This window comes from Tiliqua scincoides, chromosome 5, assembly GCF_035046505.1.
Source record: "Tiliqua scincoides isolate rTilSci1 chromosome 5, rTilSci1.hap2, whole genome shotgun sequence".
Taxonomy (NCBI): domain Eukaryota; kingdom Metazoa; phylum Chordata; class Lepidosauria; order Squamata; family Scincidae; genus Tiliqua; species Tiliqua scincoides.
This window is the reverse complement of record NC_089825.1, coordinates 82,414,885-82,437,264: the sequence shown is the minus strand read 5'-3', so window position 1 is coordinate 82,437,264 and position 22,380 is coordinate 82,414,885. Positions and strand designations below refer to the sequence as shown.

The 22,380-nt window shown below is 44.3% G+C and overlaps 1 protein-coding gene and 1 pseudogene across 1 annotated transcript; both read right to left on the bottom strand.

Annotated features, from left to right (window-relative positions):
- Positions 1-709: 709 nt before the first annotated feature.
- ZPBP2 (zona pellucida binding protein 2) lies at positions 710-21,864 on the bottom strand. The gene is made up of 9 exons (XM_066629251.1): positions 21,806-21,864; positions 19,560-19,624; positions 9,522-9,599; positions 8,750-8,875; positions 7,143-7,304; positions 5,619-5,837; positions 3,417-3,499; positions 2,094-2,271; positions 710-807 (listed from the first exon to the last, which is right to left on the bottom strand). The coding sequence occupies exons 1-9, from the start codon at positions 21,862-21,864 to the stop codon at positions 710-712; spliced, it is 1,068 nt and encodes a 355-aa protein (XP_066485348.1).
- LOC136654733 (5S ribosomal RNA) lies at positions 5,101-5,220 on the bottom strand (annotated as a pseudogene).
- Positions 21,865-22,380: the final 516 nt, after the last annotated feature.

Here is a 22,380-nt window from a genome sequence, read left to right as displayed (position 1 = left end):
GTACAGGTTCAAGTTGACCCACCAGGCCTGCAGGAGCTTACCTTGGGGCAGGGGAACAAATGTTCCCTTACCCCCAAGGAGGCCTCTGGAGGCTGAAACTCCACCAGCAGTGCCTGTGTCGCTGCATTGCCACATGGGGAGTTATGATGGATTGGGCTGTCAGTTTCTTCTTAGTACCTGATAGACTCTCCCCTTCCCAACACCATCAGCTTGCTCACCAGCTCACAGAGCCCTTTCTGTTGCCTTCCCTGCCTTATCCTACAAAAGTCCAGACTGACAGTAAGTTAAGAGACATGAAAAGATGTGTGAATACTCATACAGAACGTAAAAGATCTGGCTCCTGGGGCCAAAGTAGTTATTGTGTTAAATGCACAGCTGTTGCTGTTGCAAACCAGAGCAGCGCACTGAGCGATCCTCCCACACTTCCACAGCAACTAGCAGAACCTACCTATGCTTAGACATCTCTACAATCTGCACTTCTCCACCCCATGGCAGTTGCAGAGAATGATGTGCAACAAGGGTGGCGAAATGTTGAGCATTATGTTCCGGTAGAACAAGTAAGTTCTACTAAAGGCTTCACTATGGTTTTTTGTGGTACTCCTGCATTTGGTGTGACATCCAGTTTGGCCTCAGGGCTGGAGCTGGGAACGATGGAAGAACACCAGGCATTTTGCAACGACTCTTCATTTTTTCCCCATTTTGCTTTTATTTAACAAGATGTTGCTCCGTATTGTTTAATCCGAATGTTTGTACATGTTTGGCAAACAACGTCATTGTTGGAGCTATAGGTCCCAGGGTCACAGGCCACTGTAAACAAAATGGGAAAAGACACTATGTCAGCTTGAATAAGCAAAAGTGCTTGAATAAAAACACCCAAAGGGCTACCTTTCACTGACATTGTTGTAACAATTGAGATTGAGAGTGCAATCTAAATGGAGTGCTTGGCTGGCGCAAGCCTCCTGAACTGGCCCAAGGGTGTTGCAAACGTGCCATAAAGCGCATTTGTGACTACTCTCGAACTGCCTAGGCCAGTGTGAGGTCATGCACTGGCCTCTCTGTGCTGGATTTGGACCATGGTGTGGGAAAGTAAAGTGTTGGCTGAGGTAGGCTGGCGTGGAGGGTGGGAAGGGTGGCAAGAGGGTGGAATGGAGGCATGGAGGGAACATTTTTAGGCAGGGGGAGGGTGGTCCTGGAGGTGGATTGAGCCTGGGAGGGGGTGGGATGCAGTGCAGTGTAGGCCAAATCCTAACCCCCATCCCTGGTCCAAACAGCCTTACACGGGCTTCTCGAATTTGCACTAACAAAACTGGTAGCACTGATCCAAGTAGCCTCATAGGACTGGCTGCAACGTTGCTTCAGATAAGAGGAAAAATATCCCCTTACCCCAAGTTGCTCTCCAGCTGGCACCTACCTTGCACTGAATACAGCACAGGCCACTCGGCCTGCCTGTTCCAGCACAAGTTAGGATTGGGCTGCCCAAAGCTTAACTGAAGAAAGGCACAACCTTTTGTAGTAGCAAAGTGTCTGGGGGTGGATGGAACAGGCCGGAAAGGGGAGGAATACAAATTTTCTTGGGGGGAAAGGGTGGGCAGGAGGAGGAGGTGGAGTGGGCGGATCTCGGTAGCATCAGCGTGTCCCCTTCCCTTTCCCTTACTCTCCTTGGACTTGTGCCATGAGCTGGTGCAAATCCAAGGAAATTCATTGGGGCAGCAGTGGCTTGCCCCAGAGAAGGGGACAAAATTTCCCTGACTTTGAGGTGGCCTCCCTTGCTACCTCCCTCACAGGATACAGCATGTACTCCCTTGGTGCAGTTGCATTTGCAGTGGGGAATTTAGTTAGAATTGGGCCCTTAACCCTTTGGAAATGATTGCTATTTCTTGGAGGACAAGGGTGGTAGGTAGATGAATGCTTGGGTTGCTATTGCCTGCTTTAAAACACAAGCCAAGAGGAGGTTTCTGATTACTGGGTGATCTTAGGCCTGTCACTGGTACAGTCTAATCGACTTCACAGACTTGTTAAAAGGAATGGAGAGTGAGAAAACTATGCTGCCTTGAGTTTCTAGGTGAAAATGAAATGAATAAATAAACAAGTACCACAGCAATTTGCACATTCACTATGGATGAGGTTATTTTTCCCAAATCCTTGGTGACAGCTGTCCAGACGAGTGACTTGGAAACTATTGGCTACGTAATGGATTGCAGGGATAGTCTTAAAATCTTGTGCCAGGATATCCTGCTGTTTGCTGAAAAACTCTCGAATGAACCATTGGGCCTAAGACAGATAAGCAACCAAGTTGGAAACAGAACTGCTTTCATGTTGATTGGATCCATCAATGCTTTATTTTGATTCTTGATTTTATTTTAAAATGCACACAAGATGGACTTATTCCTACACACTTCTTTTTCATTGTTAATAAATTACAGTAGTATTTTCCCTTTCACCCAGCTTTAGTTATAAAAAATGAGTAAGTTACTAGTCCTCAAGAGTTGAACATATACATTTGAAAGTATCTGCAGGAAACATCTCCAATGTTTAAAGCAGTGATTTTCAACCTTTTCCATCTCACGGCACACTGACAAGGCACTAAAATGGTCAAGGCACACCACTAGGTTCTGGACAATTGACAAGGCACACCATGCTGCCAGTGGGGGCTCACATCTCCCATTGGCCATATTAATAAACAACCTTCCCCCCAAATTCCTGTGGCACACCTGTGGACCACTCGCCGCACACCAGTGTGCCATGGCACAGTGGTTGAAAATGGCTGGTTTAAGGCTTGAAGCTTTAATGCTCTAAGCAGCCTTCCCCCTGTTCTTCTATGTGCCTGATGCAGATGTTCTCATCTCTACACATTGTGACATGATAAAATGTATCCTCAGAATACATACCTCACCTCCCATACATACATGCCTTCTATTAACTGTTAAGGCACAGAAGCCTTGCCCTCTGTTACATCTGGTAAATTCAGGGCTGCGCAAGCAAACTGGGTCTCTTTGTTTAGGCTGGCTCATTTCCTCCTTTTCCAATTTCACAGGCTACTTCTATGTTCATTAGATTATCATGGGTGCCAGTGCTCCAGACCCTGGTGCCATCTTTCCTTTTAAGTGTGCTGTATATGCATGCATGCACACTACTGCAGGAATGCAGCAGGAACATAGACTCTAGATGTTCAATCCAGGATCTCATACTGAGAGAGCTTGTGCACCCAAATAAATCTAATTTAATAGTATAGCAAGACGGGGTGATTATGACACTTTTGTATGTGTGTGTGTGTGTGTGTGTGTGTGTGTGTGTAACAGCGTAAATGCTAGAGATGGGAGAATATATTTTATATTTTGTAAGCTGTTCTGATCTATTGGGTATTTTGGAGCATGCAATTATTGACAGGCCTGGAAAAGTCTGGAAATATCTCTGACCTTTTCAACACGGTTGTTGTTCATGTCCTCACAATCGGTAAGCCTCTGGCATTTGGTTTTCCAGCCAGGGCCAAATGGGTTAACTAAAAGGCAAAAGAGGACAAGCATTTTTGCAGATAGAAATTCAATCCCCGTTGAATTGAGTCCAACATCACCAAATAATCACAAAGGAGTTAGGGCTGACATTTCTGCATACAATCTTAAACCATATTTACTTCCAATTAGTGACCATTGATTGGAATAGAACCTACTTCCAAGAAAGTATGCCTAGGATTTCAGCCTTAAAGGCATAAGAGCACTCCCTTTCTAGGCTATGCCATCTCTGCTCTAATAGCAAAGGATGATGGATCCAAGAGATGCATAACCTGCCTTGTAGCTCCATCTTTGGGTCAGCAAGGAAAATTATCCAAGCTCAAAAGGGAGGAGGAAATCAAGTGACAGATGAAGAAATGTCAGTTCCAGTTTTACCATTCCTGGGTACCATGGACAGCAACTGAAATCTCTTCATTAGTTGCCTATGACAGAGGTTTCCAAACTACCTGTCTCGATGGAGCACTTTCCACACTGATTTCTCTGCCATGGGAGACCTGTACATTGCAGAGAACTTGGGAGTGTGTATTGTCTGTAATGCACACTCAGTTCGGGGTTGGGTCTCATATACATCCCTAAGAACATATTCTTCTCTGGGTTGTATAAACCAGGGGAAGATCAGCAATAGAAAATCAGCACTTTTACAGAGAAGTTTGTCTGCCAATACTGTATTCCTGATGAGCTCCTGATAACCTCCTACAGAACTTCTCAAGGTTCCCTAGAACAGTTTGAAAACCACTGCCCTATGTCTCACCTGCTCTCGATGCTTTTTGGATTATATAGTTGCTACCAATACCTGACCTGCAAAATGACCATAAATCTCTCTCATATCCCAATGCCGAGATTTATGTACCAATCCATGGTTGTTGCAGGAGGGGTCATACCCCCCACTGCAAAATTCAATATTTATGGTGAGCAGGTAGTGAGCTTTAGAAAGAGTATGTTCAATTCACAGGTAACCCTCATCACACCAAACATTTAATGTACAAGTACATCTAATTTTCAGCTGTGTATTAATTAAATCTGTGTGGAGTCTGGTGATGCATGATATACCACACTACTAAAAAAAACTGACCTTGCAGAGAGCTCTGCATCTTATATATGATACGTGCTCTTCTGATAGCAATGAGCATGAAATCTGTCTGAAAATGTCCAGAGTTTACCACTAAGTAACCAAACAAACCTCATATGTCTGGGGCTAGGAGAGAAGACCTCCTGGGACAGAGTATGTGACTTCCTGGCAACCTCCAGCCCAAGCACCTCTTCTTTAAAGTGAGCACCACAAAATTATAGTGTCTAGGACTGCATCAGATGCCATGGGCTGACTTCTGTGATTGCCATGATATATCCACATGGGAACCTGTTAACTGAAGGGGATTGCGATCACACCATCACTAACTGATGGCCAATCTTATGTGCCACTACTGTCACAGGGACTACCATTCCAGTAGAGGAAAAATGCTTTTTGACCATTAGAAATGGTAATCCAGAAGCATGCATAACTGCATGCTTCTGGACCGCCCCTGGAGCAGCCATGGAGGCCTTGCACACAATGGTTGGTTGGCAACCTTCAGTCTCGAAAGACTATGGTATAAGCCTACAGCACCCGGTATTCCCAGGCGGTCTCCCATCCAAGTACTAACCAGGCCTGACCCTGCTTAGCTTCCGAGATCAGACGAGACCAGGAATGTGCAGGGTAACAGTTGCTGCACACAGCAGCAGGAAGAAGGCCTGCTGACGGTGGTGAGTCAGCAAGATGCGTGAAATGGGGCAGGGAGTGGACATAATGGGGAGGATTGAGGGATGGCCTTTGGGCATGACAGAGGTGGGAGGGGGCAGCACCTAGAAGCCACCTCATGCTGAAACAGGTCTCTGTCCCATCTAGGGCAGTGTTGCTGACATGCACTGGCAGCAGCTCTTCAGATTTTCAGGCAAGGGACTTTCCCAGTCCTACCTAGTGATGCCGGGGAGCGAACCTAGAACCTTTTGTACACAACCATGTGTTCTATCCCTGAGCTATACCCCTGCCCCAAGATAGTCCAGCTCCACAGTGACTATCCCCCAATAGCCAAAGGCCATAGCGACAAAACAGAATTATCTATCTTTTGTTACCTTGAAAAATAATAAACAGTTCATCGGTCAGACTCTCTTGTGGTCGCTTGACGGAGTAACATTTAAATGACTGCTGTATGATATGGCATGCCAGGTAGGAAATCATATGGTTTAAGACTTTCATGAGCTCTTCAAAGAAGTTTTTGTTTGCTGCAAGGCTGCATTCTTTGGTTGTAAAGTGAACAGATATTCGGTAGCTGTAATCTGGTTCTCTGTAGGCTTTAAAGAAGGGGAGATGCGTGTGAATCTAAATGGCATGCAGTAATAAATTTGCTGTCAATCGTATTGATTATTTCATTATTATTTCAGTACTTTATTATTGTTGTCTATCATATTGGTTGAATGTTGGTTATAAACTCCCTACATACGTACAGCAATAGGATTTGCACACAAGAGACACAGGCCCCTGCGACCATGCTTATAAGCTAACCATTGGCTCAACTAGGTCAGTAATATCCACACAGGGTGGCAGCAACCCTCCTGAGTTTCAGGAAGAAATTTTTTTTCTGCCATACTAGATGATGCTGAGGATTGAACCCGAGACCTTATACATCCAAAGCAAATGCTTCTTCTCTGATCTATAGCCCTATCCTAATCATTTTTGAGGTGGGTGGAAAAATAGGTGAGGGGCATTTTGATTTTAAAAAATAGCCATTGGGAAAAGATTAAGCACTTTTCTCTGAGCCCTACTCCAATCAATGTCAGAACCCTTCACAGTTCACTAAAATTGAAAGAAACCTCCGTGTCTCTTGTGTCTTGTCTAAGGGTCCAATTCTATCCAACCTCCTTGTCCAAGAAACCTCCAACCTCCTTGTCCAAGAAACCTCCTTGTCTCTTGTGTCTTGTCTAAGGGCCCAATTCTATCCAACTTTCCAATACCAATGCAACCACAATGCAACTCTGAATTAAGGGAACAAATGCTCCCTTACCTTGAGGAGGCCTCACTGACTGCCCCTCCACCACAGGATGCAGCACATGCCCCATTGGCACAGCTGCATCAGTGCTGGAAAGTTGGATAGGATTGGGCCCTAAATGACTCTGGGCTTAAGAGATTTGAGCACTGTCCTTTGTCTGTTCATCAGTTCAACATTTCATGGCACTTGCTTCACTCAGCCACAAACTATTTTTTTCTCCAGTAAGAGAAAAGGTACTGGGTTCCATATACCTTTTTCCTTCCATGGAGAAAAACTGGGAGAGGTGTTTTTTCTTTTTTCTTTTTTAAGTAGGCCTGTTACATCTTGCTTTTACTGCAACCTCTGCCATTCTAAACAATACAACAAACCATACATTTAAAATGGCCACTGAACAGCAACAAACAGCATAGTCCTCCTTAAAAGACTTTGTGTAAGGAGATTGGAGGATACTGTGGAAGCGGGCAAGATCATTATGGGGCTGTGAATTTCTAAATATCCAAACTTTTTTTGTGCGTAAGTTTTTTGGATTTGAGATTGAAGCATAAAAATATTCCCTTTTGTGAACCTCACAAATCAGGGGTGACTGACAGTGGGGGACTGTTTTCCTTACCATAAATCATAAATTTATAGGTCTTGAATTTTTGTAGCTCTGCTTGCATGTCAGCTCGGATAGCTCTGTAAGAAATTGTGCAAGTATAAGATCCAGACATGTTTTCTTTGAAATTGAGCAGCATCAGCTTTCCAGTCGTGGTGAGATTCACATAAGTTTTTGCTAAAACAGAAACATGAAGCCAGATTAACAGATTTAGCATCACTCAAAAGAAGGTGGGTTCTGAGGCAGCAACTGATAAAGGAGATGATGGCCCACTGACATTATTTTACTCTCCTCTGATTATTTTGCCCTCCTTTTTTCCTAGGAGTCACAAGGAACTTCAACGTTTTCAGACACTGGAACGAAATAGTGGATGATGCCAGGAGCTGCCAGTGCTAGAGGGGGCATTTTTGCACTGTGATTCTCCATGTGGTTAGCTACTCTGAACTCATAGTGAAAGGTCCCCAGCAACTATGACAACCTCCTAGGTTCCAAAATGACTCCTGCTGTCAATTAGTTCCCTCTGACATGGAAGGCTCCAACAGTTTCCATTCATACCTTGGCTATGGCCAATCTACCCACCCACTCTTGCGCTCTCTCTCTCTCTCTCTCTCTCTCTCTCTCTCTCAGATGCCAAAAGTCAAATGTTATTCTCAGAAGTTGGGGACTGGTGAAATTCAGGGCTGATCTCACAGATCATATCTGACACTGGGAGCAATTTTCCTTCCCCTATAGCAGGGCTGTGGTCTGGGGAAAAAAGAATTGACATACATTTAAAATTTGAATAAATTTGCATAAACGAATGTATTAGAAATGGAACTTATATGAATGAATGATGGTCTTGCAATGGCTCAAGGTTTATAAAAGGCCTTGCACAAGCAAGGCCAGCCTTTCCTTCGCCACTGCTGGATCACAGACATGAAACAGCAAGCAGTGGAAGGAGCCCTGGACCTGCAGCTCATGTGAGAGGTCAAAAAGTTGCGTCACGCTGAGAGCAGTTGCGTCGGGCCAGCATGGGCTCCAGCAAGTGTTTGGAGGGCTAGAGGCTTGCTGGAGACTGGGGGCTCCCCACGGGCTGGATTAGTGGTCCCTGAGGGCCACAAATGGCCCCTAGGCTGGGGTTTGGGCACCCCTGCCCTATGGCATGTGGCTGGACTTGCTCACTTGAAGTTATTCTTTCTGGACAACATTTAAAAGGTTACTTTAGGCAGACCCAGTTGGATTTTTTTTCTCTTCCCCTCTAAGTAGTAGATCTCAGTGCCATATTGCAAACTACAAGTACTTTTGAAAGTTCATTTGATTTCCAAAGTGGTTTGCCATGTGGCATTGGGGAGAGGGAGGGGCTGTTGTTTGAGAAGCTCAAATCCAATATTCTCTTGAGCACATTGAAGTGAGTTGTGCAGTTTTTTAGATGCAACTAGACTCATACCTAATTTCTGTGGTAATCTGATTGTGGCACAGTATAAATATAAATAGACTTAATTTTTACTATGATGGCCCAATTTTGGTGGGTTGATCTTCACTGGGAGAGGTGGGTGAGTTTAGTGGGTGCTTCTAATCATGGAATTAAGCTCAGATAACCTCTTGATCTTTCCACTTTCAGATTCTATTAATAAGTAACTCACCCTTTAGATTCTGTCCATCTGGTCCTATCCATATGTAGTGAGGGTCTATGATTTCACTTTGTGAGAGGGCCAAATCCATGCAGAGTAGATAGGGACTGTTTGTGTGTACTTTAACATAGGTATTCACTGTAATACAAGGAGATAGAAAAGGCAATTTCCATAGCTATCAAACAAAATGACTGGATACTGTCAGGGAGAAGTGTTCCTCCAACCTAGCCATCTCTCTGACCTGCTAGTTTTATATGCCTAGGAATTAAAGAGCTTTTTGTATCTAAGAGCATTCAATCACATGATTACACTACTGCACTCTGAAGTGGTGCAATCCAAATATAAATTTATCACTGCAATGAGAACTAGACCCAAAGGAAAAGTAAAGATGGTACTTAGTAATTTTACTGAAAGGCATTCAGCATCCTTTGATCTGGGGAGGACGGGACAGGGAATCCCTATTGGCTTCAGGTTCCAGACAATTGCCCTGCCTTGCCATCCTCTGAATCCAGGGTGCTGATAATCCACTGCTCAGGACGGAGTGGTCAGAATAGCCCTGGATCTACCGTACAAGCACAAGTGTTCCCTATTCTTACAAAAGGGGGCATTTTATAACTTCCTGATGAGATGTAGAGTGAAAATGTTGGTTGCTGCTCCAGTTACATTGTACTGAATGCCTCTTTATCTACCATCTGTACATTATCAGTGTTCTCTGTCCTGGTAATTCTGTGTAACAAAGATAAACCTTTCCTGTGTAGTCCTGAAACGAAAAATAAAGTGTTACCTTCATGGCTGGTGTCTCCATAAATGTAATTCTCTTTAATTAATTTAACCGGATACTGTGCCTTGTCTGGTCCATTTTCTATTACAGGGGGGGAAAATCAGCATAATTAAATATGCAATGCAATGGTTTGAAGCATACCTCTCATTGTCAACCTAACCCACAGTGCTGTTTGAAGGGTGATTGACCCCCATGCGCTACCCTGAGCTCCACAGACAAAGAGTACGATAGGCTGAAAGCTGTATTCCTCTATGATTGGGAGACTACAGGGTAAAAGCCTTGTGGTGCGCTCCCCCAAGTCTACTGTTTCAGTGTGTTGCACCCTTCAGGCATAAAGAGTGTGTTGTTAATTAACATTCTTTTTTGTTGTGTGGGGAAGAGTAAGAGGGACTTCTCTGTGGTGGCTCCCATCTTATGAAACTCCCTTCTTTGCAAGGACTGTTTGGCTCCCTCCCAGTCACGGTTTTGAAGAGGGCACAAGATGTACCTTTTTCAGTTTGTCTTCTAGGATTATGTTAAGTTCCCTGTGGCTTGCCAGTGTTCTGTGTCTGTTGCATTTTGCTTTGTTGCTGGTTTCTGTTGGCAACCTTCAGTCTCGAGAGACTATGGTATCGCGCTCTGAATGGTGGTTCTGGAACAGCATCTAGTGTAGTGTAGTTGCTGGTTTACCAGCAAAATACTTAGTAGCAAGAGTGGAGACTGACTGTGAGTGTGCAGGATGGAGAAGGGGGAGTGAGAAACAGGGGTGTTTCTGGGCAGAGAGGGGACAGGTGGGATGCAGAATGGGAGAAGGGGGTGGTGGATTTTAGCAGCACCAGTGTGCGTCAAATCCTGACCCCATTCCCTGTCCACTTCCCTCTCCCTTACTCTTCTTGGACTTGTGCCAGCAAAAGAGATGGCATAGATCCAAGGAGACCCATTGAAGCAGTAGAGGCTGGTTCCAGGGTAAGGAAACAGAATTCCTTTACCTCTTGGAGACCTCTGTAACTGACACATACACCCTGCAGGATATAGCACATGCTCCATTGGCACGGATGCATCAGTGAGGAGGGATTTAGTTAGAATTGGGCCCTGGATTACTGCAAAATGCCATACATGGAGCTACCTTTGAAGAGCATCTGAGAGATACAGCTAATTCAAAATGCAGTGGCACATGTTTGAAAGGGACTCATGCATGGAAACATATTACTCCATCCCACATCAGCTTCGTTGATTGCCAGCATGCTTCTGGGTTCAACTCAAGGTATTGCTTATTATCTTTGAAGCCCTAACCAGTATGTGATCAGGATATTTGAAGGACCTCCTCCCTCTACATAAATCTGCTTGCTCACTTTCAGGCATCAACCCTGCTCCACCCTTCAAGAAGCAATTGGTGGGGAACACATGACATGGCCTTTTCAGTCACAGCCCTCAGGATTTAAACCTCCCTCCCCTTGAAGGCTTGACTGGCTTGCTCAGCGATACCCTTCTCCACTTGATGTTTCCGTTAGACCAGCGGTTCTCACACAGTTAGCACTGGGACCCACTTTTTAGAATGAGAATCTGTCAGGACCTACTGGAAGTGATGTCATGACCTTTAGTGACATCATCAAGCAGGAAAATTTGTAACAATCCTAGGCTGCAATCCTATCCACACTTACTAGGAGTAAGTCCCATTTACTGTCATTGTTAAAAGGATATACATCGTAGCTTGTTAAAAGTACAGGTCTGTAACATTTCCCCAAATGCAGTCACATACCACAGTAGCATCAAGTCTAATATATTAAAAATAAAATATTGAAACAAATGGGGACCCACCTGAAATTGGCTCATGACCCACCTAGTGGGTCCCAACCCACAGTTTGAGAAACACTGCGTTAGACAAAAGTTTGGTTGGGCTCCCCCCTTTATGTTGATATAGTCTGCCTTTTGACTGTGCATTATTTCGTGTTGCCTGTGGGTTTTCTCAGCTCATTGTTGCTTTGAATTGATTTATTTATTGGTCTATAATGTTTTGGTTATTCAATTACAGTAATGCAGTTAATATAAATAATATTGTATTTTGTGCCTTTAACTGAATGCAGCCACTGGGGGGCCTCTTAGAAGGTGAAAAGGCAGCATACAAATATCCTGATCAATAAAATTAAATAAATTTACCCTAGCGGTAAAGGGAAGAGCAATCAGCTGGTTGTAGCATAAAGAAATAGAGACTCAGTAGAGAATCTTTCCTGCTGCCTTCCCCACACTATGCCTTGTAGCTTTGTCTCTTTTATCCATTCCCTGTGGAATGTAACTTGCTAATCAAGATACAAATAAGCAGTGACTAGGGCTTCAAAATGACTACCAAACAATTGCTAGTGCCATAAACATGAACACAGTATATTGAAAACCAAGTTTCAATCAGGGACAACACACCCAGCAGAGTCATGGAAAGATGTTTCCCACACTCATCTTGAAATCAAGCTGAGACTAGAGTTTATTCGAAGCCATGAATTTGTTTTCAGGGTCAGGCTCAGCCCCAGAACATGTGACGGGAATGGGTTTGTAAAGAGGGCATCTGCAGAATGCATGTGTTTAAATAACCACAGCATACTCCCACAAGACAGCCAGGATGGTGTCGTGGTTCTGGTGTTGCAAAATCCAGGTTCAAATCTCCCTCCCCAGCTATCAAGTTTTCTGGGTGACCTTGGACCAGTCCCTGTCTCTCAGCCTCAGCTACCTCACAGGGTTGTTGTGAGGACAAAAAAGAGGAAAGGAACTATGTACACCACCCTGAGCTCTTTGGAGGAAGGGTGGTATAAAAATGTGAAGAGTAAATAAATAAACCTGTCCAGGAGTGAGATAGGCTTGTAATGTCCAGGTGAGCCTGAGCCTTCACATCTTTTGTTTGTTTTAATTAATGATCATGCAGAGGCTGCATTTAGTGGAGTTACTGACCCAGGGTGCTGAAGAAAAAGATTTTGATTACCTCTGCCCAGGATCACGCGAGCATTCAGCATGACCCACACTTTGAAGAGCAGAAAGCAGGGGGTGGCGCACAGGGGAAGGGACAGCCAACCACTGCCCCCTTGCATGGTGCAAGAGAGAGCCCATCATTTTCCGCTACTCGGATAGACTCAGGGACAGACCCATAAGGGGAGGGGAGGAGGAGCAAGAAGATAAGCCCCGCCCCCACCTAGCTGGCATTCCAACAGTCACACCAACAGTCTCCCCCCCACCACATTCCCTCACACACTCTAAGGTAACCATGGCTACCTTTCTCTCTCAGTGGCTTTCAAACCATGCTCCAAGGAACCTTGGAATTTCTTGGGGGCCCAGTAAAGAGAAGCTTAGTAACGAACCACCAGCGTCCCCGAAAGACCCCCCTGCTCCCCTTCCCCAGGCACACACTGCCAAACTTTCCCTGCAATGCACAGCGGAGAGGAATGTGGGGTGACTGTTGCAGTTCACACCGGGGCAGGGTGACCAGATGTCATAACCTCAGAAGAGGACCAGGCACCCCAAAATGTAGGACATCCCAGAAAAATGTAGGACATGACAAAATAAAAGCTGACAACGCTTGTTTATTGAATTCATGTGATTGATTTAAACACTATATTACTTATTGAATTTAAAACTATATTACATATAATTTATTACATTCAATTTATTAATTCCAAGAAGGCTCTGCGCTGCCTGCTCACAGGGAGAAGGAGGACATTGAGGTTCTTTTCTAGGACATGAGGCTAAAAAAGAGGACATCTGGTCACCCTGCACGGGGTGGGGGTGGGAGTTGACCAAGAGGCTAGAGAGACTAGGCCAGCACTCTGGCATGAGTCTCCTCAGAACACATCCCAGAATCTTTTGCTTAATGTACAGATTTCCCTCAGGAAATAAATCAGTGTGGAACGTGTTACCTGAAAGTAAATGTTTGAATTAAAAAAACAAGAACACTGTCCTAACATGGCCCAACAACCACACCTATTAAAAGCTACTGTTTCACTTGCCTCATCGGCACCGTTTTTTCCAAAAACTTATTTCATTTGTTTATTACATTTTACAGTCTGCTTTTCTGCCAAGGAGCTCAGGAGTGTATTTGTATGCCCACTCTGATCAAAGCAGTTTCTGGAGGGGTGTGTCCCATCCTGTCGCGTGTGACGCTATGCTGGAAATTTCTGGAAGGCCCAGTGAATATCTCCAGGATTGCTTTTCAGTAGTCACTTCTTGGAGATGGGTGCTGACTCCTGGAGGCTCCATGCTAAGCCTAGAGGATTGGCAGCCCTCAATTTTTCCTCAAAAGGACTCTCTTAGATAGGTTAGGAAGGCTGATAGATAGGGACAGGCTCCAGTAGTTGAACCGAACCAGAGGGTCTGATCCTGTCTGGTGAATCATGACAGAACCTCAACCTAAAATGTTTTGGTTTATTTAAACCTGAACTGAATCCCTAAATGCAAAAAGTGGCAACTGGTTCAGTTCAATTATCAGGGACTCAGATTCTTTTTAAGGGTGGCAAGGGGGCTCCTCTTTGCTCCAGCAATATTTTCCCACCCACCGGCTGTCATCCAGCAGCAAGGCCCCAGTGAGGATTCTTGAACTGAGATTGGAGGATGCTTCTTGTATATCCTTGATACTGCAGTTCCTCCTTGCTACAGTCTTACCATTCATCCCAAATAGGGTATGTTCCTGATTTTTATAATAATAATAATAATAATAATAATAATAATAATAATAATAATAATAATAATGGTATTTATATACTGCTTTTCTGGTCATCAGATACTCCTCTGACTTTATTCAAGGCGGTTCACATAAGCAGGCTGTCTCTAAATCCCCAAGGGGATATTTACAATAACAAAAAGGTTCTATCTTTCAAGAACCGCACAACATTTCCGATGGATCTTTCATGGTCTGGTATCACTTCTGGCCCCCAGTTGCCTCCCACTCCTTCATCTCTCACTTGAAGGGCAGCCAAGATGCTTCTTCACTCACACTAAAGAGTAGGTGGAATAATTCATCTCAGCTTGTCAGCTGCTTCAAGGTCTCGCCATTCACGAAGCTGCCAGTGGCCTCGAACTGGCAACCTTCAGATGTTATCTTCAGGCTAACAGAGGCACTACCCTCTAGACCAGACCTCCTGCCCTCCTTCTCCTCCTCCTTATCTTGCTTTTAATCCATCCATCCTTCCAGAGTTCATTTAAAAATTTTTTTCAAAAATTGAATAATCTTTGTTTAAAACAGCAAATATTAATTCCTGGAGTGAAACAACAGCCTTCATTGCATTTTAGTGTTGCACTGCAAACAGAGTTCCATCTTAGTTTGCATGTAAGATATCTAAACCAGCTCCAAACCAGTTCAAACTGGCTGACCAGTTCCTGTACCATTTTTTCAAGCTAGTATTTGAACTGGAATGTGAAAAAGAGGGGTAGCCCAATCCTAACCTGCCTTGGAACAGTCAGGCCATCTGGCCTGCTCTGCATCCAGAGCAGGGCTGGACCAGGTTGCAGCACAACATGGAGCAAAGGGAATTCCTTCCAATTACCCCATGTCACATGGCAGCTGCCCCATGAGGCTACTTGGATCTGCACCACCTAAAGCGGTGGCACAGATACAAGTGGCCCAGTGTAAGGACAGGCCGCCTGGCAGAGGGGCTAGGATCCAGCCTAAGTGCCAGATCTTGGTTCTGTCCCCTTCCTGGGCCCTGTGCTCCCACTGGTCTGCCCTCCTCCCCACCCTGCCCCTACCCCAGAACACCCCTGTTCCGTCCTCCTCCCCACCCTCTCCAGACGCCCACGCCAGCCCGACTTGGCTGGTATAAACTCACCATTCTGCTGATGCAGCAGGGCCAGATTTGGCCTCCTGTCTCCTCTGAGTCCCGGACTCCTGAAGGGACTTGTGCAGGCGCAAGAGTGCTCTTGGATTGCACTCTGAAGAACATAAGCCATTTATTTAATATTTAATGGTTCAACTCCTTGGATAGGTTCAGGGTCACCAAATGAATTTCATGGCTAACTTAAGATTTACTTAATTCTAGCCCTAGTTCAATTCTCTAACTACTACACTATATTGCCTCTTTTGTTTTAAATTATCAGAATAGCCCAGAGGGCTCCCAAACACAGCGAGGATGGGTTTCCAGAGCCATAGCAACACCTCTCTTTGCTACAGATTAAGCAGCATGTAAACTTATTGTGGTTTAAGTGCTGGAAAAGCAATCGTTCCCTAACAGAAGCTTGAAGAAAGATGACTGGATTTCTGCCACCAAATGGTGAGCAATAGCTACTATGAAATATACGGGGGGGGGGGCGGTTGGACCACGTTTGCCACCTTCCCCCACCACCTGAGGGTGCTCTGTTCCTATTCAACAAACAGCCATTTCCTGTCAAGCCTGGCTGTCACTGTTGCAATGCAAGCCAGCTTCTTTTGAAAGCAGAACTTTGCCTGGTTGGGAATCTTCCTTTTTTTTTCTGAAGTTCAGAGAAGCCCTTGACCCTAAAGAGAAGCATCTGGAGCAGCTGCTGCAGTCTACCATGGAAGGTATGGGATTTGTTGGAATTTTTCTGAATTTTATTTTAGAACTCAAATTTCCTTTTATTTTCTTTCTGCTACAGTAGCGCTGTGATCATCCCTCCCATATCTAAAGTGTAATTTGTATCAAAGTTCCTTTTTCTCTTAAATATAGTTTACCTCCCCCAAAAGGTACAAACATCTATAGCTAAATTTGCCAAAACAGAATTTTGAACATTTGGAAAGCAGTAATGTTTAAAGGCCATCCAGTCTATGAAATGATGGGAAGCTCCATTGTTTTCTCTGATTTTTCCTAATTCTATTTTCTTACCTACCTTCCCTTCTGATCCCCTTTTGGCAACAGTTCAAAGAAAAATATGTAGAAGAAAATGTTGAACTTTCTTAACTACTCGTGAAAGGATAAAATTCCCTCTGGAATGAGCCAACTGCTGTCACCTAGACACCAATTTATCCCTGCAATGATACTTTCTGGAGTAAGGGGACAACTTTTTAAAACTCTTTCCTTTAAAATACTTTATCAAAAAGACCAGGTTTTTTTTATTTTTTGTGATTTTTTGTGATTTTGTTAGCTGCCCAAAATATGTGATTTTTTTGTGATTTTGTTAGCTGCCCAAAATATGTGCTATGTTTGCAACATGCATTAAGGCTACTTTCCAATGCATACTTTCTTGAGAGTAAATTCCATTGAATGCAACAGGACATACTTCTGAGTCAACCTGTACAGAATTGCACTGTGATTGCTATCTGTAATGTAGACACTACTTTTTCCCTTTCACATTTATTTTGTAATCATAAGTGTTCTGATTTATCTTTGTAAGGATGCAACATGAATACATACACATGCCCATCTTTCGTAGGTCAAAACATTCAAATTTCATCAGTTTAGTGATTGCAATCCTATACAAGCTTGTTTGGAGAGCAACCACTATTGAACTCACCAGGATATTCTTCCAAAAACTGTAAAGCATGCAGAGGATGGAGCTGCATGTGAAGTAACAATTCCATATCGTCCCCTGTCCTTTTATTTTTTTGAAATATTCCTCATATTCCCGAATATTACTGGTGGATCTGAATGGATGTCAGATATGAAACTGCTTTTCGTGAATTGTTTTTCAAACATTGATCTGCCAGTTTAACATTTTGTTTGGTATTCCGAACTGTTTTCCAAGTTTGTCCCAAGAGATAAAATTGGTGTCACAATTATGTCTCACTAACGAATCCTGGTGAATGTTACGAGTGTTTGGTTTCAAAAAATTCTTCGGATGGCAAATCAGACAGGTTGGATTTGTGCTTTTTATTCAGTGCAAGAGGTTGAAATTACTATCCAAAATCCATAAGGGCTTATTTCAGACACACCATATCCAGCGTAGATTTCATTTTTGAATTTTTTTGAGTGACAAGTGAAATTTCATTCAGGGGTGCAAAGTGCAGTCTTTGAGAAGTCCTTACTTCTCCTCATGGTGGCTTTAATTCTAAACATGTTTACTCAGAAGTAAGCTCTGCTGAAATGGATTTGCTGTGGAAACATGATGAAGATTGACCAGTTGATATTTGCTTAGTGCCCAAACATGGAGCAGGTGTTTTCCATTGAAGAGACAAGGTCCCTGCCCCCAGATAGCTTACACATCACAAAACCAAAATATATTTCATTTTTATTAGTTGGGATTCCATTTGGGAAAGACATATGCAAACCAAGGAGATGCTCAGGTTTTTGAGAGTTCATTGTATTGCAAGGGAGATGCCACATCTCAAGGGCATTCTTTCTTTCTGAAATGTCGTTTCAGACAGCAATAGTATCATCAGGTTTTCTCTATTTTTTTGTGGGGGGGCAGGGTGGGGGGGGAGAATGACAACAGTAAGGAGATTTATTTTACAGTCATATTTCTTTACCAGTATTCAGCTAGGTGAATGACAACAATTGGTTTATTATTCAATAACCCATTTTTCACCTTTCTTTGACTGAAAACCTAGAGTTATGAAGTGCTCCTGAGATGCTAAACATTGCCTTAGCAGATCTGAAATCTTAATAGATTTCCCAGGTTGCCATTTCAGGAGGACAGGGGGCACTCATCCCTATGCACTCTGTTTCCGAACAGATGGGCTTATTCTTTACGAGCATCTACCTTTCTGATCCATTTACTCAGACTACATACGGAGTGCTATTTGGAATAAATTGTCATAGATGTGCATTTCAGAGGATCCAATTGGAGGATGGAGGGAATTACAACTGTTTTTCCTACTTTCAAGCATTGCTAACAAGAATATGTTATTAGACAACTTCGCTCTTTTGCAATTTGACCTTTATAAACTTTTAAGACTTTCTGTGAATCTCTTCTGTTCACTTCTTTGTTCCCCCTTCTTAAAAATGAAACCTGAAAATGACTCTTCTGCCATTTGCTCCATTTTCTGTACTGTGAGCTCAACACCAGAAAGCTGCAAAGACTGACAGGCGCAAACTATATGTTACATACGTGCACATGTGTGCAATGAAATCCCAACAGTTTGTTAGTCAATGGAAAGCAACTTCTGGAGGCTGAGATGTTGAGCAAAGGAACAGGGAGAATGGTGGGATAAGGTAGAAGGGGTTCTTTCTGTGCTGGCTATTTTTCTGCTCAAAACTGCCCCTTCACCCCTATGAGGATCTGGATTCATCATGTCGCCTGGTACACCCAGGTGTCCTCAAGCTGCTTTCCCCCTGTTGGTTGGGAAAGGGTTAAGAACCTCTCCTACCTCTTTCCTCTGGGAAAGGATTAAGAACCTCTTTAGTTCATATTTGTGTCCTTGCCTTGCAGGCTTTTAGATGTTCAGCAAAGACCTGGGTTCCTGGACTTGGATCTCATGCCAAATGTCTAAATTGGTCCATGCTGTTGAGTGCTCTGATCAAAAACAGTTTCCAGCTTTTTCTGGCAGAGCTGCTGTGCCTTTAACAGCTCTAAACTGACCAGCATGTCAATATGGGCAAATTTGCCCCTCCAGCCCTAGGAAGAGCTGAACCTGTTGATTTTTTGCCTTGTCTCTGAATGTGGAGGCTTATGAAATGACCAAATGCCTTCTTCTTTATTAATCAATAAATATATAAATAAATACATAAATATTAGCCGATGGCAGCATAAAAGGAATGTTAACAATAGATTGTCCACATGCAACACTGAAACAAAGTTGCTTAATTTCTGTGCGAGACTAAGAGCCCAATCCTATCCTTCCTCCCTCCCCCAGCCAATGTGGCAGCACCAAGATGGCTACCGCTGCATCCGGGGGAGGAGCAGTTGCGGAGATCTCCCCTGTGTAAGCCTTATTCAGAGAACAATTGTGCTCTGTAAGGGAACAACTGTAAACCTCCATGACATGAGCGGGTGTCTACTTGGACTTGTGCTAGCTGGATAGCTGGCGCAGGTCTGTGTGAACCTGCACCACAGGTTGGGGTCCAGGAAGGGTATTAGGACTTGGCAGCCGCTGCTGCCGTTGAATCTGCCCCCTTCCTGGACCCAATCTGCCCATTGCCACATTGTTTCTCCCTCCTCCACTGCACCCTCCCCACCCCCTCCTGCCTCCCCTACTACCTTTGGTGGCTGGTGGCTCCTGATCCGCTGGCACCAGTGGGAAGGCTCTGACCTTTTCACCAGCACTAACAGCAGTGTGCACTGAGTGCGCTGCTGGAGCACTTTTTGCAACTGGCACTGACTGCTTTAGGGCAGTCAGCACCAGCAGAAGGGATGCCTTGGTGAGTATAGGATTGGGCCCTAAGTCATTTCAGTCATTTCTCCAGCTACTTTACTGGGGACAGTCCCAATGGCCTTTTCATGGTGAATCATTGTCTCTATTTTGTCTCATGGAGAGTTTTGGAGGTGCCGACGCCTCACAAAAATATTGTTAGTTATTATTGTTGCTAGAGTTTCTGATCTCCAAGATTCAGCTCATCTCCCCTGGTTTGTGGAACTAAATATTTTTTTTCCCTGGAGGTGAGGTTGAAGTAATGTGTCTTGACTCAAGTGTACATGTATATATACAGGTGAGGCCTTGGTACCCATGAGGGATCTGTTTTCAGACACCTCCCTCCCCCCATGGATACAAAAATCAGCGGTTTTGGGCTCCAAAGGTGACCTGAGGGCTTTCTGAAGCCCGCAGAGGCTGCACACATCCACCCGCAACTTCTGCAGGCTTGAGAATGCCTTGTAGAGGCAAAAAAAAAAAAAAAAAAAAAAAGGTGATTTCCAATTTCTGAAGGGAATCTGGAATTCACGTTTTGGGGGGGTTTCTTACCTCTATGTAGCATTCTGGAGTCCACAGTGGACGCGCGCAGCCTCTGCGTGCTTCATAAAGCCCTCCAGAGACAACTGGAGCACAGGCTGCCCCTGTAATTCCATTCCATATGGCCATCATATGCAAGTGGGTTGCTTCACATTGAGAGCCGGTAGGGTGTAGCCAGTCTGAAGAAGAGGCCTGGAGAACTCGGAAACTTGCTGCTCACTACTTTATGATTTTTTAGTTAGTCCTAAAAAAGTATAGCGCTCTTCTGGCTTGCAAGTCCTTTGCAAAATTGTGAGATTAAATGCTTTAAGGAGTTTTTTTTTTTTTTAAGAAAAAAACCCTGTTGTTTAAATTAGACAAATCACACACTGCTTTGGAAGTCACTGCAAGGCAGGCTGTGGCAGGTGCGGCAAAGCCTCCACCAAGGTGTGATATTGGAAGGAGGTCTCTCAGGGAGTGATTGTTGGTTTGAGACTAGGGGCTTGCACGAAAATCTCAGGTATAAAAATTGTTGGAAGGAACATAATTGTCTACTAGTAGATAGCAACCGAAGTCCATTTTTAGCCAGTCATAAGGCTCTTAATGATTTTGTCTTCTTTAAAAGTGATTACCATTGTCACTGAGATAATAGAAAATGGTGCAGTGTTTCATTCCTAAATTTAGAGATGGCAGGGTTCAGCCTGGGAGAAACCACCCTCTGACCTAGAGGCCCATACCCAGAGGTTTAGCAAAGGAGACCTGAGTGTTGTCATGCACTGAAGAAAAAGCACTCTGTGCACGTGCAGAGGCATTTCCATCTCTGTTGTTACATCTTGGGTTCCAGAAAGGAGCATTTGCATTCAGAACCACTCCTGGAGCCCTGACTCTCAAAACTGCGTGTGAGGAAGCATCGGGCTGATTACTTGAGATAAGGAGGTGCAGTTGGTAGCCCACATCTAATCCCCAGTTGGCTCCTCAGGGGCCCACAGCACATGCCTTCCATGTCTAACAATTTGGGCAAGGACAGTCCTTTCCCCTGCAGACTTATGGACTGCCTACATTTCTCGAACAGTTTTTTAATGTTACTTTAGCCCAAGCATGTGAACCCCCTTGGCCAGGGCTGGAGTATATATCTATCATGCATCGTGGAAAGGGGAGGTGGAGAATAAAGCAGCAGTAGATTGATTCCACCTGTCCCAGCCCTTTCTGTGCTGTTTTTATTGACATAAAACATTCTGGTACCTGGATGAAGCCTTGTGAATCTGGAGGCAGGTCCAGGGGTGAGCCCTGCAGTTTTGGAAAGGCCCAGTGTTTGTCTGGGGGCCTCTCCCTTGCTTTTATGGCAGCTGGCCAGAAAGCAGGTGAACTGGGTTGCAGAACTTGCAGCCGGCTTCCTCACTCCCCTCCTCACCCAGCTCACTGCACAGGGGACAGGATATTGTGTGATTAGTGGTGCTGGATCTAGCGAATACTCTGGCGCTCAGAAGAAGAAGAAAAAAGTGGGGTGGTGGCAGTGGTTTGGAAAGGTCTTCAGTTATCAAAGTTCTTATAACTCGGATGTTGCTGAGGCCCCATCTACGTTCCATAAACCTTGGTGGTGAAGCGAGGGAAGCGGTTAACACTTTCCTGCTGCTTCATGTGAGCTAGTTTTGCAGTTATGTAACAGCCAGGACCAGTTTGTTTTTGTTTTTTTTTAAACAGACATCAGATTCTCCGATAAGGAGATCAAAGGAGGGGAGAAAGGAAGAGACAGAAAGAGGCAGAGAGGCCAGGGTGTCGCCATTAAAAGAGATGACTACTCGATTAACCTCCCTCAAAGAGTGGTTTTTCCTCCGCAGCTTATCAGGGGTTCTGTGATGAAAGATCAGTCACGGCAGTCAAACTGCCTAAAAACAGCTTGCCCACCATGACTGATCTTCCTTTGCAATGTGTCATCATGGTTGACCAACATTGGCCTAGCTGGAGTTCTTGCTGCTTTGGGAATAGTTGCATAGGATAGATGCTCCCCCCCCCTTTTTTTTAAAGCCTTGCATTTTTGGTGAGTAGAAAACCTTGTGTTCTGCCCCCAGACTTACATCAGACTATTAGGTTCCACTTCCAGACAGATTTTGATCTCTGTCCCTAGACCCTGCCAGAATTTTGGATCCCAGAGTT